The following is a 16368-nucleotide window of genomic DNA, read 5'->3' on the forward strand; positions in this document are numbered from 1 at the left end:
AGAATAACAAAGTCCATACTCGTGTCCATCCATAAACAGACAGGAATCCATGAAACAAAGGTTAGCATAAGGTCTGTGTCCAGAAGTGACTTCTCAAGCCAAAACTACAAAATATCAGCTAAAATAGGATGATGATTTATCTTGAGAAAATATAGGCAAGGATTCTCTCTAGTTGAGGTTGGAAAGCCCACTGTTACGACACAAATAAAAATATCATCATTTGAGAATATACAAGATGATATGATACAGAATTGTGAGATATAATTCAAAATGAGGATGCTCACTGTAATGTGTTAAAAATGAAAAAGTAGCGATGTGATCAGTCTTAACAAATAATTACAATCGCCAAATTGAGGAACTAGACAAACACTTATAAGATCGAGCTGCATCTCTAAAGTATTATTATGTAAGCACACACATCTAATATCTCTCATTTAGCCTAAAACAAATTAAACCATTAACCAAAAAGAGAAATCACTAATGTATAATTATAGCCCATGCCGCCAACACGGGATATGGGGAGGAGGATTGTACGCTGACACTAAGCCCAACTTATGCAATCTTATCCCTATAAAAAGAGAGGCTGTTATCATACTGCATTGATCTCTAGAACAAATTTAATCAACAATAATAACAACAATAATAAAACTGTAAAAGTTCCAACTATTTTGGGTCGACTACATGGATCTTTTGCCACGAGACACGTAAAAAATCTTATATTTAGTTAAGTTTAGAATAATTAAATATTTATTTATGGTTTCTGTAAAAAATCTTATATTTAGTTAAGTTTAGAATAATTAAATATTTATTTATGGTTTCTATTAAACTACCGTATCAGTAGATCTCCTAAGCATATGTCCATATCATCTTAGACAATTCTCTCCTATCTTATACGCTATTGAAACGATACTTAATTATTCACAAATAAAAATATTTTTTTTCTATCTTTTCTAATAACTTCACACATTAATTTTAATATTATTATATTTTTGTATATGATGCTTCTTAATTATCCCATACTCAAATTCAAAAACATTGTTAGTCTCACAACTATCTTATATATTTTTTTTTAAATCTCAAAAGTATCCAATGATCACACACGACTCTTGATGCCTCTCATTATTTTAACCATCCCGTTTTTACTCTATGAATAATATCTTCATCGATCTATCTATCTTATTGAATAATTGATCCAGGATACCTAAAGGTTTTACGTAAAGAAACCTGGTATCTAGCTAACTTAACTATATTCTCATATCTATTCCTAGTATTACTAAAATTATATCTCATATAAATTTGATCAGTATTTAATAATTTGATCATGACAAACTTATAGTGTCAAGCTGAGGCAGAATCAATAAGGCAAACAGTAGCAGAATCAATAAGGCTAGTCAAATCTTTAAGCAACACATTCCTATTCAAATAAAAAAGAACCATGCTGTTAGAAGTGGTGAATCACAATGAAAACTTTTATGGATTAAGCCACATTTCACATAAATGGGGACATCAACCTTGAAGTTTTTCACAAGTGAGACTCACCCTCTTATATAGCCTTTTTTCATACATCTGTCACAGAATGCAAGGTATCATCAAGTTAACAACAATCTTTTAAGTTTGTTGTTGGCTCAACAAAGGTGCTAATGAGAGAGGAGTACAGAAACAGAAGCATAATACAGTCTACTCTCCTATAATATGCTAGATAATCATCACCAGAACAAAACATCAGCAGGATGATTGATTGCATTTTAAAACATGCCAAGGATGAAATCACAGGTCCATCTTATAACAAGTAAAACCCACAAAATAATTGCACAAGGATATTTCAACAAAAGGTCATAATAGATTACCTAAATCACAGGATGGATATGCCATTACTATGCATTTCTCAGACATCTGCAAAAGAATCACCATCAATTAACAGAAATTTATACAAAACGTAGTGGCAAATATAACTAAAGCCAGCTTTTTATTGTGATGGGTAGGCAATCAAAAAATTGTTATGCCCCTTCAGATCATGTTGCACATTGAGGGTTTTCAATTCAGCCATAGCATGCTTCTTAAACAACCATATAGAAGGCAACATATTACTCCAGGGGCTCAATGCAAAGAGACGAAGATCAATCAAGTCCAAATAATATATTAGAACACAATCATGAAATGCCCAGACACATAATTAAGAACCATAAAAATTAACTACAAGGGCAGACATAGCTACCATCTTAAGAAACAATGTCTTGCTCATGTTTGATAAAGTGAGTTGACCAGGATTAATAGTACGAGGAGAAAAAGGAGACACAAAGTTTACTAGAAGCAATAAAAATGGCTGCTCTTGCATTATGGATATTCTCCTACATAGAGCTAAATAGTAGGGAAAAAATGCATGTAGCCGATCCCAAATATATGGGACATATTAGTGTTGCTACTGCCATCAATTTGCCAAAATCATCTGCATCTAAATTATATGTTGGTTGTCTATTATGATTTATATAAAGGTACACAGAAAAAGCTGCCAAACATAGTTATCTTTGCCTTTATGGGGGCCATGGCCTCTCTTGCCCACTATATGTCTCCAAATTTGCATAAGTAGAAACCTAACAAAATATCGATTAACATAACCCCTACCTTGACCAAATTGAAAAATAAGTACTATAGATCACCGACTGAGGACTAAATTATTTCTTGAAGTTTCCAAACAAAAAAATTTATTAAACCATCATGCCAGCCTAATGTGCATATATTGCAAAATATTCTTACTGGCTTTGGAATATTCGACAAAAGATTCACAGTGCAAGCACAAGCTAACTATATGTATCTTGGTGTCCTGATGCACTGTTGCAACACCCATGGTGCATCAAGCATAATGTGGCAAACAGAGTATAGTATAACCACAATTTCCTTCCAAATACTCACAAACCATGCCAAGGTGCAACTGAAGATTCTCTTACTATAACTTGGCAACTATTTCAAAACTTTGGCTGCCACATCTCTAAAACGATGTGTCTCTCCTATTATCCAAATCCTTTTAAGTTTTCCACTGATATTAGTTAATAACCTACAGCAGCCAATGTAGTCATCATGCTAAACCAGAAGATACTGAGTTTGAAAACCAACTATAAGTATCTTAGGTCTCATTAGTTTGCTCCAATTTGAGTTTTCTGCAAGTGAACCAATAGGCTGCCACCCACATGATCTCCATTTAATTCTTCAAACTGTTACCAGTAGCAAACAATTTCACGAAAAGGAGTATTAGACCATATGGAGACAGCAAAAACATATATCTCCTTTTTCTAATATTGTAAGTCTTCCCAGATTGGTGGCTTGGCACGATAGAGTACAAGAATCAACTGTAAGCAGGTGATGCAACCAAAATATCTTATAGGATTTCTATACTAAGTCTGCAGATCAGACCTACCATTTTATGGAGTAGAAGCCCCAGTATCTAGGTAATTGTGAGTGATTAAAATCTAGTTTCTGCATGAGAGATGAAAGAATTTGACTTCTACAAATCGGGAAGACCAGTCTGCTCTACAACCTTTACAAGAATTCCCCGAACAAAAGATCTAGGATTAATTTCTTATACATGGTTTATCAAATAACGTAGGTATTAAGATAAATTCTCACCTTTATGTTCCTCAGCAGCATCGTGGAACTCTTGTTCGTCCTCCGGCACCACGTGTTTCTCCACCACCTCCTCTGACTTTGGGCCCTCTCCATTATCAGTTGCAGGTCCTGCAGCCACCCCATCATCGGGGTAACGAACCACCACAAAGGGCAAACGCAGTGATGCACGCAATAATCGCTGACGCTCCCGAGCCGGCTCTTGCTGATGCTCCTGGCGGCTCCAAATCCCCTGCTACCCATGATAACCGCGCTAGGGCCGAGCCTCTCCACCTCCAGACACAGTCGCTCCTTCATGTCGTGGTCCTTGACGATGTGTATCTTGAAGGGGATCTGCGCCTCCACGAGGGGCTGCGCCAGGTCCTGCGCCTTGGTCGTGGTGAAGGCGTCGAAGTCCTCCTCCATCTTCCGCTGCGACTCGTGCGAGTCGGGACGCCCTTTCGCGGCGTCGTCATCGTCGTCATCGTCGGCGGCGACGGAGACGGTGAGATCGACGGCTCCCCAGTCAGCGCCGTAGAGGACGCTGGTGGGGCGGACGTGGAGGAGGATGACGGCGTCGCCGGGGCGGAGGTAGTTCTGGACAGCCCACCTCACGGCGTAGGCGCTCTCGTCGCTGAGGTCGACGGCGATAGCGATCCGGCGGTGGGAGCCCGCGGAAGCGGAGGTGATGAAGCGGGGGGGAGAGGGCTGGGTCCTCAGAGGCGGAGCCGCCTGGCGATCGGTATCCGGCAGAGCCTATTGCGTGTCCATGGCGAGGAGGATCAAAGCTAGGGTTGGAAGCAGCTCGTCTGCGACTGGGTTCGCGACGCGATCGGCGTCGACTGGAATAAAGGTGGAACGCGACGTTGTGGAAGCAGGTCACGAGAAGACGTCACACTCGGACACAAAATATGAGAATATATTATATAATTATTAAATAAAATGTTAAAAGACTACAATCCACATCTCGTGGACGTGCCGGAGTGGTTATCGGGCATGACTAGAAATCATGTGGGCTCTGCCCGCGCAGGTTCGAATCCTGCCGTCCACGCTAATGTTGTTTTTTTTTAATTATTTTAATTTTTATTATCCTAATTATTTATTTATGTTGTATATATATATATATATATATATATATATATATCTCTCTCTCTCTCTCTAGGTTACTTTTTTTTGTACTGGATTTTCCTGTACCCGCCTCTCGAACCCATAGTGACCAAGGCGCAGTGGGGCCTAGCTAGGCTCAGCTACGCCCTCGGTGTGGAGTACATATGCCTGAATCCTGAATTGAAAACTCGAATGTGTAGCTAGAAAAAACTTTGACACGAACGATCGCGCGATGCTGTATCCTGACGTCCACCACCAAATACGTGGACCCCACGTGTGCTGTCGCCCCACCGGAGAATCCTCTCGTCCTGCTGGGTGCTGTTTTCTAGTGGGACCCAGCAGCGGTCCCGCTGTCAGTTATCCAATGGCTTGCTCGCGCATGTGTAAAACGAGTGCAACGCCCGAGTAAAATGTTGCTACTCGATTCGAGCAATCCTGGGAAACGACGGTTGCATCGATAACTGGACACGTCCAGTGACCCGCCAGTGTCCCACCGTGGGCCCAACCATCTCGTGCCACCTCACGGACGATGGCTTGAATCCCGGATCGGTCAAAGGTTGTGGATCGTATCTCTGCTTGCATCGCCCTCAAAGCCTCCCCTCGGATTCAAACCGGAGTGCAGGAAGAATCGCGCAGAGGCGCTCCGTCTCATCTCGAGATCTCTGTGATCCCTCCCACGAGATCCTTTCCCTGGTGAGCTTCCTCGATCCAATTTTATGGGACTCGATGCTGTATGGCTCCCGATCTGTTCGTCGGGATGGATCTTTTGTCTCCATTCCAGCTCTTCGTGGTTTTAGGTGGAGGCATATTTGGCTACTGTTGAGCGTATATTCTTAGAGAACTCGGATCTGTTCGTCGTAACCGAGACACATATTGGAATCTTGTGAAATCATTATGTGGCCTTAGATCGTCATGTATCTGTTAGATAACTTGGAAGCTGTGATTCTGCATCTGGAATAAGAGTCAAGCTGTATCTGGTGCTTCGCTATTTGGTCATTTGAAAATGGCATCGCAGGGGTCCGCTGGATGTATTAATCGCACACGATTGATGTTGAACCTTTCTTGGATTATCAAGAACTCTGCCTTGCATCTATATTTTTGCTTATTTATTTATTTTTCTGAAGATTTAGGTTTCAGGAGAGCAAGATCTTGATGTTAATCCCTTTGTGTTATAATGATTTTGAGAAGAGAAGGACGAAGGAAACTAGTTCTGAATGCCCTTCACCTGTTATCAGTTAATATGGTAAAATAATTTCTTTGTTGAGGAGTTCACTGGTTCTTCAGAATTCAGTATAATATTTTGTAAGGAAAATAATGCATTTTGATAAGATCACTGCTTTTAATTTGGTTAGATTGGTGAAACCACAAGTTATTAACCTTATATTATCTGTTCATTATACCCAAGATTTTGTGGCATACCATATAAAATTGCTGAAATATGCCTTTTCTATTTATTCTCGAATAAATTTTCTAATCATATCTATATTTGTGTTGCTTGTAGACTTGTCAACATTGGCTCTAAAATAATGTAGCAAGTATGATATCTTGTTAACGGTTCAACATAATTGCAGTATTTCTTTCAGGAACGGAGGTCAGTAGTTCCAGAATGTCTCTTCCATTGAGAGATTTCTATATCCCAGATTACATACTGGTACCGGACTCAAAAAAAGAGGATGTCTCAGAAGAGCCCACTTGCCCTGTGATTGTTTTTGTCAATTCGAGAAGTGGTGGCCAGCTTGGAGGTGATCTAATTAAAACATACCGTGAGCTTCTCAATAGAGTTCAGGTACTTCAATTGCTTAGAGTAGTTAGTTGCAATAAAAAGTCATCTATTTAAAGAACTATAATCATTACAAGTTTTGGATATCGATTTGGGCAATTAATTCTTCTTCAGGTTTTTGATCTGGGAGAGGAGGTTCCTGAAAAGGTGCTTCAAAGACTTTATGCTAACTTTGAAAAGCTCAAGGCTGAGGGTGATAAACTTGCTGAGCATATTGAGAGGACATTGAGAGTAATAGTGAGTGAAACACTTCAAAAGAACACTGATATCAAATACCTCCATTTACATGGTTTTTACTTTTTTTTCTTTAGATTTTTCAACTCGTTATTCAAACCCCCCTGTTTTTGTCCATTTTTTGACATACAAGTTGTATGTTAGGTTGCAGGTGGTGATGGTACAGCTGGTTGGCTTCTTGGTGTGGTTTGTGATCTTAAACTTGCTCAGCCACCTCCAATTGCTACTGTGCCTTTGGGAACAGGAAACAACCTTCCCTTTTCATTTGGTTGGGTACGTCAAGTGCTAAGACTATTTCCCATTTCTAATCCATTTAACAAAATCCCCATGCACATGGAGATTGGCAGCTATGGGATTTTATAACAGGTTTTGTCCTTCTTGTCTTCTTGCCCCTTGAATGCGAGTGACTAGCATTTAAATTTCTGTCCATGCTTCTATCTGGATGGCGCATCTTTCAGTAACATGATTGTACACATCATTTCTACATTGTTAGATTGTTGCCAAAGATATTGCCAGAAAAATAGTTGCGACATGACACCATGTTTCAGACTACAAATACATATTTAATTTTGTGAAGATCTACACTGCAAGCATTTATTTATGTCATTTTGTTTCAGTATTTCTAATCGACTGCAAAATCATCTGGTATACCTCATTTGAGATATTGCATCCAATGGATTTTAATTGATTTAGATGATAATAGTGTCATAATTCCATTAATTTAACTGCATTGCAGGGGAAGAAGAATCCTGGTACTGATCATCAGTCAGTGAAGTTTTTCCTTGATGAAGTGAAGAAAGCAAAAGAGATGAAAATTGATAGGTATTGTAGTGTCAATAGTTTTAGTTTAGTAAGGCATTGTTTTTACGTCTACTGAGACCTGAATCCTTAAGTTCTACCTAAGAGTTGCCTCTGATATTTTCCCCTATTTTGTACATATATATTTTCTAAGTTTCTCCTTCCATATATAAGTATTATTTAACCATAGCACTAGATACTTGCAGCACTACTACCTCAAACCTTCAACCACATAACTGTGCATACAATGTGCCAACCAATAGGATATGTCTATGGTCTATTTGACAAATTTGAGTTGATCATTTATCATTACAGTATATATAGCTTCAAGTAACAGAAGTGGATTATTTGGCCTAGGATACATGTGGCAGATCCGTCTTTTAATGTTTTGCATTCTCATGAAATTGAAACATAAGTATCATGCATAATGTTTTAAGTTATCTTTGTCCTTTTTCACGTGCATGTATTTATGTATCTCTTTCAACACTGGACTCTTGAATACACTTACAAATGTAGCTCATTTTTCAAACAATAATGATGACTATTGGATTACTTGGCATGGAAGATACCGGTGTGGTCATCTGAACTTCCATAGCCAATGAAACTGAGAATCAGATGCATGTCAATTAGTTTATCATTCATGCATTGGTCTGATTACAAATAAATATATATCATAGCTATCAGTGAAATAACATGATCAGCAGGGTGTTGAGATTTGGAATAAAATGTGCTCCATCATTAACATGTTTACTTAAGGCAATCAGAGTCTATCAAGAGAGCCGATGATTGCCTGTCAAGGATCTCAGACTCAATTAATGATTGGTTTCTAAGTTACACAATAAACCTAATTGGTTACTTGCAATCATCAAGATCAGTAGTTCAAGTCACACTCAAAGGTTGAGCACTTTCCCATTGATATAGTAACAATAGTATCCTTAGTCATAGCCCAAACTTTAAGCCATTATCATTTGATGTCCTTTAGAAATCTTTGGACACAAATATTTCCGACCTCTTACTTTCATTGTTGTGAATCCTAGACTTGATTCTCACCAATTCTTGTGTGTATATGCGTCCAACATGGGTTTTGAATTATACAAATGGAAATGTTTCTTTAGCTAGCATTTAATGCTACTATTGGTAGCATGTGATATTTAGTATTTAACCTGTGTGATGCTGAACATACTAATGTTTGATCATTCGTATTAGAGATATGTGATAGTGATTATTCTTGGTAAAGACTTGTGGCCACCTATATGGTTATGGCTCATGACCTTAAATTAAGCATTGATCTATTCTAGTGTCATTGTTATATTGATGTTTTGCTTGCTTGGTGCACTCATTTTGTGTTGGACTTATTTTATAGTGATTATGCTCTAAGGAAACTTAAGGACTGCATATATGGTTTTAGCTATGATTTAATAATTTAAGCATTGGGTTAGTTTTGAGTTGCTGACATGTGCCAATCAGCATGACAGTTGTTGCACATATTTACCTGTGCCCGTTTACTAAAAGTTGAAAACTGAAGTGTCTCAGTCTAGGATGAAGCATACGCCCCAGTAGATTTCCAACTTACAAATTATAGCCTTTTGTTTTACATCAATTTTCAGCAGAATAGTTTCATCCTAGCCTGCTATGAGAAAATTGCAAATTCGACTTTGATATCCAGTCCACAACTTAAAATATGTATTTCAAGAAATGTCAAGCATAGATCTTTTCTTACTACAGTATTTCCTTTCAACTAGTATGTAGAACTTAAGGATGTAGATCTCTTTCCTCAGTTTTATCACTAATTGAACTGGTTTACTTGAATGTCATTGACCTCCAGTTGGTGAATAAAATAAATGTAGTTATCCTTTTCTTTCCTCGTTCCCTTAGTGATGGTATGTGAGCATGCTTATCATACGTATTCTTTTGACATCGATCTAACTTGTATCATGGACAGTGGCATGAGCTTAACATGGCATGGCATCTAGTGCAGATAATTGATAACTCCATCATGGTTAATGGGTGACAGCATCAATACCATGTGCAATCCATGTTCTTATACATATTTGCAATGACATTCTAGTGCGTTAGGCATGCAAATGCATGGTTCATGGAAAGCTAGAGTTATAGGATAGTTGTTCTTGTTATAGATGTTAAATCCCATTATTTTGTTGCAATTTCCATCCCTTCATTTTATCAGTTATGATTTGGAAACCTAGTGATGATCTTTGCAAATTCTGGAGGTGTATTTCTTCATGCTTGTAAACATTTGGACTTTGGAGTGGATATTGTTTTTTGAATTATTGCTTCTATGTTCTACTTTAGCTGGCATATTGTCATGAGGATGAGGACTCCCAAGGAAGGTACCTGTGATCCAATTGCTCCACTCGAGTTACCTCATTCTCTACATGCATTTCAACGTGTATCAAGTTTAGACTCACTTAATGTGGTAAGGCAATAATTTTTGGTTGAAAAGTACTTTAAAGTGTTCAGACACCGAGTGTAGTTTGTTTCCCTTTACTCATTCGAACTTTCTGTATTTTTTACATTGTTTATCACATAAATAAGTTTTATCTTTTACCAAAGAATTGACCACATTTCTTATTATAATGTAAATTTAGATAATGGGTTGTTGATTATTTTATCTCAGGAAGGTTATCACACATTTCGTGGTGGTTTCTGGAACTACTTCAGTATGGGTAAGAACTTACCTATGCAAATTCAGCTACTTATAAGTTTTAGAAACTTCATGGACATGGTAGTTGAGAAATTGGTTGATCCATTCAAGTAATGGAGTTACAATTGTCCAACTGTTGTTTGTCTCAGATAGTGTTCTAGATGTGAATGCAATTGTTCTACCTTCTATATGTTGTTATGATTCTCACTTGGGTCAGGACTGTATTGCTATTTGATTTCTTTCTGATCACTCTGTCTTTGTTGTTCTGTTCACCTATATACATACCTTATAATTCAAATCAGAAGACTGCTGTCCAACTGAAATCATGATTCTTTTTATTCACAAAAAGAAGACTAATTTATTTTTGAGTTTTTTTTCTCACACGACCTTTTAAGTAGAAATAGTCTTATTGACCATTGAGAATTTTCTAGTACACCATGTGACAAAAGGTATGCTGTATTATTTTATTGCAATTTATTATTTTCTTGATAATCTATAAGTTGATATTTGATCTTATCTGAACATAAAGATTACATTGATGCACATACTGACAAAAGTTATATCATATTAATTTTTAGGAATGGATGCCCAAATATCATATGCGTTTCATTCCGAGCGGAAGCTGCATCCAGAAAAGTTCAAGAACCAGATAATCAATCAGGTTTCATTTTCCTGTTACATTAACATTACAGTCTTCTATCCTTATTACATGCTTGTTCCAAATTGTAAATATCAAGAGATCATAGATAATACTTGCAGTTTTTCTTCATTAGTATTATCATGTGTGCAAATCATAGTTTCCATCCAAACTATATGAATGCTCATTACAAGAACATAGCCATTTATGATCCATGTGCATATATCCCCATTTCATGCATTCTTCATTCATTATCTCTTTGAGATTCATAGATCTAGAGGGGAAAAAACAAGAGAAGATATGGTTCTACCATTAGACTTAAAGTACCATTTGACAAATCTGCTACATGGCCTTAATGGTGAGCCAAACTCAATCCCTAAATATAGATTATTGGGAAAGAAACAGGTCAATGCTACAACATGATGGTTATGTCTCCATCGGGATGCACCACAGTATAATAATCTTATGCGTTTTATGACTTCTTAATTTAATCTTCTATAGCTTTGATGTTTTAGTTGCTTATGTACCTTATCCCATGTAAATCTCTTCCACTATAACTAATGTTTTTTGCGCTTATATTTGCTCGCAGACTACCTATGCTAGACTTGGGGCTACGCAAGGGTGGTTTCTTGCTTCTCTTTTTCATCCTTCTTCAAGGTAATGTCTGAGTCAATGGTCTATACAGTTTGGATAACTGAAATATAATCTTCATTCAATGTTCTGTTACCTTAGTTTATGCAAGTTAGCAACACTCACGGTTGCAAATCAGTAATTTAAATTTTGTTAATCAATTATCTTAAGGATTTGACCAGCATGAAAGGGAAAGGGCAATCGTGGCCAATGTTATCGCATCAATCAGGAAAAGGAGATTAACGAACTAATAATTAGTATATCACAGATAATATTTTTTCATCCCATTAACCTGGTAATGAAGTTCAATGTAAAATTAAATTCTTAACACTCTGGTATAGCTTCTTTTAAGAAGATCCTACTAGAACTTAACTGATCTCAAATAGAGAGTGAAAGGCTTGTGTAAGTGTTATGTTGTTGATGAGGATATATCAAATTTCAGTCACATAACATGTAACGTCAGATACATAAGATGAAAATGGATTCTGTTCCATGGTAGATGATGTGCCTTAACGACAAGAAGCCGTAGTGATTCTTAAAAGATCGGTCAAGCAAGATAGTGAGAATATTTAGAGGGCTGATGATAATTCATTCCATTGTCCCATGAGAAATCCTGGGTGCTCTTCATGAGAACTGCTTGCCAAAATTTCTCAGTTAACTAATACTGTGGAATTTCAATGGAAGAAATTAAATTTGTGATGGGTAGTACGTGAACTTGCCATGAAAATCTTCAATAAGCATCTGTGGTGATAGAGTCAAATAGGACAAACAAATCACCCACCATGATGTTTGAGAAATGATGATTCTTGTGTTGATCCACATGTTTGACATCAATTTAAACCTTCCTAAAATAATTTATTATTTTTAAAACAATTCCCTGTGATAATTCTATAGTGCTATAACGCAGGAATATAGCACAGCTTGCAAATGTGAAGATCATGAAAAGACCAGGCCACTGGGAAAATCTCCATATTCCTCACAGGTAAATATGGTTTAAGTATCTCCGGTTCCAATTGGCAGATGAAATTACTCCCTTCCTCGCATATATTATATGCCAACCAAATATGTGGAATGATAGAATAACCTACTTGATCATTACATCCTTATTCATTCATTGGAATTTAGAAGGACAACTACTGACAGTTGATTTTTTGTCGTCTGTGATATTTTGACTGGAAAAGTGAACAATCAAGTACTAAGTTTGTGCTGATCAAATCAAAGTTTCATAATTTCTTTTATCAGTTTTGCTTGCTTGTATCAATTTTATATATCTTTGTATTAAAATTTATGGGAGGATTTTTTTGTAATATTCATATGGTTGTCCTTTTAATCAAGTTCAATTTATAACTATAGTTGATTGTTTAAAGAATGGTTTTATTACCATATGTTGTGGTTCATGAGATTTTGGGAGAGAAAAAAAGATCTCTTTGGTGAATATTGCTGATTTTTTTAAGCTTTGGAAATTGACTGAACATCTTTAGCTTTTTCTTGATTGAAGTTCTGTTGTTTTCGCATAAGATAATTTACAAATTAAGATCAAATAGAAGACCATAATTTTTAATTTATCCTTTTGAATGTATACCTGTACATCTTATTTCAATTATTATTTTTAGATTTAGATTGTCTACCAGTGATATCAAAATATAGAGGCCGTCATCTCATCAACCGCTTGTCGTTTACAGTATTAGATCAATTGTTTGTCTCAACTTACCTAGCTTTTCTGGGGGACTTAATCCATGGGGGACTCCAAATCAGAAGAAAGCGACAGAAGTAAGCTGCTCTGTGATATTTTATGTCTCTCTTTCACAGTTAAACCATTATAAAATATGCATAAGATTCCTTCTATTCATGGGAAAAACTAACCAAGATTCTGATGTCTTGTAGAGGGATCTTACTCGACCATATGTTGATGATGGGCTTCTTGAGGTTGTGGGTTTCCGGGATGCATGGCATGGCCTCGTCTTGCTTGCTCCGAACGGGCATGGTACCCGTCTTGCACAGGTAGACTAGCCTATCTATCTTACATCTTCAAGTTGCCAGTTGATTTCCTCTCATTTAATATTTCATGGACATCTGGGCAACTTCACCATCATTATATGTTGGGATAATTACCCAAAGTCATGTTGCTAAGCTCCAATCTTGCCTAGATTAATCTGGTCATAGATAACCCAAATGCTAATATTTTCATGTTCCAGGCACACAGAATTCGCTTTGAGTTCCACAAGGGTGCAGCGGATCATACATTCATGAGAATTGATGGGGAGCCATGGAAGCAGCCTTTACCTGTGGATGATGACACAGTTGTGGTTGAAATCTCTCATCTCGGGCAGGTCAACATGCTAGCAACCAGAGACTGCATTTCCAAAAGTATCAATGACCCTTCGACACCTTCAGCAGCGAGCCATCATGGGGATGAGGATAGTGGGGATTCTGAGGATGAGTGGGAAGGAGGGAGGAAAAAGTTTGGTGCAGCAGAGACATTCAAGCTTCCGGAGGACATAGATATTGCTCATCTTAGTTAAGATTTATCTGTGCCTGCTGCTTTGCAACCAAGGTCTCCAACACCGGTGCCATATTAGTTTCAGTATCCTGTCAAGCGTAGTATTTGGTGATATTCCGCAGCTATATTATTTGGTGTCACTAAATAAATAAATAAATAATAATAATAAATAATGTGTACCGGTACTGAATTATATGTTTCGGTATCAGCCCTACCGATACTTAAAACCTTGTTCGTAATATTTGAGCCATATGTGTAAATTGGACCAATCTTTGTTGGTGAATTGGTTGATTTATTTTAATGAGCTTATACATGGAAAAGGTTGTCGATGGGAGCTGATAGGTTTGACCTTTATAAATCACTGAAATGATGGTACTTGATCTTACGAGTGATATGCATGAGTTGCTTGAGATCTCATCTATTGGCTCATAAATCCAAATATTGATTGCGGTTGTACCTTTGGGAGTTCCTAATTTTTTTTCTGAGATCCTACGCATCGTTGGCCTTTCTTCATCATCTCAACTCCTCATGATACATTTCTTCATCCGCTTTTATTTGGATTAAAAATTGCTTGCTTAATAATTTTATTTTTATTATAATATATTTTGATCGTCCGATTAGAATACAAATCGAGCTCCTGTTTTACACTTGTCTCAGCTTGGTATTGGGAACTGTCATGTTCATCCGCGATATTGTATCCGACAAAGCCTGTCCTTGTTTAAGTTAGTCTTGATCATAAGGTATCCCGTGATATTGTATCTGACAAAGTCTGTCCTTGTTTAAGTTAGTCTTGATCGTAAGGTATCGATAGAATACCAAGCTTTTATGTGTCTCGAAGACGTGCCTTAATGTTGTCTTCGTTGATGTAATCGTATTGTATTGATTCGGGTTAATGGTATCGAACTATTGATCACGTCGATATGTTTATCACATGAGAATGAGGTATCGATAATATTATTTTTTCCACACTCATTCTTTATAATTTGAAATATTGTTTGATAGTGAACTGCATCATGCGTACATATCTATTTCATGAATTATCACAATATTATGATCAACTTTTGTCCGTACATAGTTGGAATTGATTGTGATAGGGAATAAGGTGACATCAACTTTGACTTGCTGACCCACCCAATAACCCGCTGCCACCTAAGTAGTGACGAGGACGTAGGAGCCCATGTGCCTCCCCCCTCACCCTCACCACAATAAGCAGTAGCGAAGCGACTTGTCACCCACCTGCCGATCTCAATTTCAGGAAATAAGGTGATAGGGAATAAGATGATCAACTTTTGTTTTGTTTGTATGTAGTCAGAATTGATTGTGATAGGGAATAAGGTGATGTTCGCTTTGACTTGCCGACCCACTCAGCTACCCGCTACCACGTAAGTAGTGACGAGGACTGAGGAGTTCATGTGCCTCCCCCTCCCTTTGGCAAGCGGTAGGGAAGTAACTTTTCATCCCCTGCCAACTGCGATTTCGAGAAAGGTCGCACGGAAGATCATGGTGAGCATTAACCCTTGACGACGGAGCCCATATCCCACTTTTCCGATTGCATGCCCGTAGGGAGCTTCGAGGCCCATTTCTCATTTTCCCGATCGCTCAGCACAAGCAACCATTGTCTATTTATCCGGTAGGCTCCGGCCCAAACGAACGATGCCCTTGTGATCATCCTTCACTAATGTCCTGACACGGTAAAACGTATCAATCAATCGTTGATATAAATGAGCCCTTAAATGATGACGAATTGAGGAGAGAAGCTATTAGCCTCCCGGTATCGATCACCCAGAAATTTCTATTATTCCTATTCCACCATTGATTTTACTATCGGAGGAGTCGAGTCGAGAACTCCCCCAATGCTGACCATATGTGCAGGAATCTCAGTGAAGCCAAGGTGCTCCTCGATTCAACTCCATAATCTCAAGGAAGTCCAACCACCTTGACCAAGCATGGAATCCACCTCGAGCGAATAAGTAGTATATCGAGATCGTGCCGACTAATTTTTTCCACTACAACCAACATCCAAGAGCACCATATGGACTTCCAAGATGAGCTTAAGCCTTCGGGAAGGGACCAAGCAGACGATGCAAAACTTGAATGCACACATCTTTACGTACTTACATATTTGTACAATGTGTCTATCTACCTATTTATCTTCAAGAAATGTGCCCTGAGCATGTATTGGTACATTTTGTGCACCCTCTTGAGATCCAAAATATTTTTATAAATTGACATTCGACACGTCATAATTATTTGATCGACGTTGATATGACTATCTATTCAATCAAAATTAATAAACATGTGATCTTATTATTATTACCTCGATGTTATCCATCAGAGATCATCGAGACGATTTGATCTTATCCCGAAGGCTTAAAGTTGTCCAGGTGATTCTTGTGGCGATCAAGTGAGGGGATTGTTATAGG

At 37.7% G+C, this 16368-nt stretch overlaps 1 protein-coding gene, 1 non-coding gene and 1 pseudogene across 5 annotated transcripts; 2 read left to right on the forward strand and 1 right to left on the reverse strand.

Moving 5' to 3' along the window:
- Positions 1 to 241: 241 nt before the first annotated feature.
- LOC135596508 (universal stress protein PHOS32-like) lies at positions 242 to 5286 on the reverse strand (annotated as a pseudogene).
- Positions 4567 to 4648, forward strand: TRNAS-AGA (transfer RNA serine (anticodon AGA)). Its single transcript has one exon. It is a non-coding gene; the product is annotated as a tRNA-Ser (tRNA).
- On the forward strand, positions 5242 to 14274 carry LOC103972452 (diacylglycerol kinase 1). Of its 4 annotated transcripts, none has more exons than XM_065091279.1 (14): positions 5255 to 5397; positions 5835 to 5947; positions 6288 to 6490; positions 6599 to 6721; positions 6863 to 6991; positions 7455 to 7540; positions 9827 to 9950; positions 10152 to 10200; positions 10757 to 10839; positions 11405 to 11472; positions 12353 to 12427; positions 13128 to 13215; positions 13330 to 13446; positions 13641 to 14274. In XM_065091279.1, exons 3-14 carry the CDS (start codon positions 6311 to 6313, stop codon positions 13965 to 13967), a joined length of 1449 nt encoding a protein of 482 aa, XP_064947351.1. In that variant the 5' UTR covers positions 5255 to 5397; positions 5835 to 5947; positions 6288 to 6310; the 3' UTR covers positions 13968 to 14274. The 4 variants fall into 4 exon arrangements, with proteins under 4 accessions (XP_009385070.2, XP_009385071.2, XP_064947351.1 ...); XM_065091278.1 differs by having other exon boundaries at positions 5260 to 5397; positions 5829 to 5947; XM_009386795.3 differs by lacking the exon at positions 5835 to 5947 and having other exon boundaries at positions 5242 to 5397; positions 6276 to 6490.
- The last annotated feature ends 2094 nt before the right edge of the window (positions 14275 to 16368 follow it).

This window comes from Musa acuminata, chromosome BXJ1-11 (genome assembly GCF_036884655.1).
Source record: "Musa acuminata AAA Group cultivar baxijiao chromosome BXJ1-11, Cavendish_Baxijiao_AAA, whole genome shotgun sequence".
Classification (NCBI taxonomy): domain Eukaryota; kingdom Viridiplantae; phylum Streptophyta; class Magnoliopsida; order Zingiberales; family Musaceae; genus Musa; species Musa acuminata.

Bases quoted from the DNA above. Each gene is read 5' to 3' on its own strand.
- LOC103972452 (XM_009386795.3), top strand. From the start codon at position 6,311: ATGTCTCTTCCATTGAGAGATTTCTATATCCCAGATTACATACTGGTA. The intron at 6,992-7,454 runs GTACGTCAAGTG...ACTGCATTGCAG, and splicing joins TTCCCTTTTCATTTGGTTGG to GGGAAGAAGAATCCTGGTAC. The intron at 9,951-10,151 runs GTAAGGCAATAA...ATTTTATCTCAG, and splicing joins GTTTAGACTCACTTAATGTG to GAAGGTTATCACACATTTCG.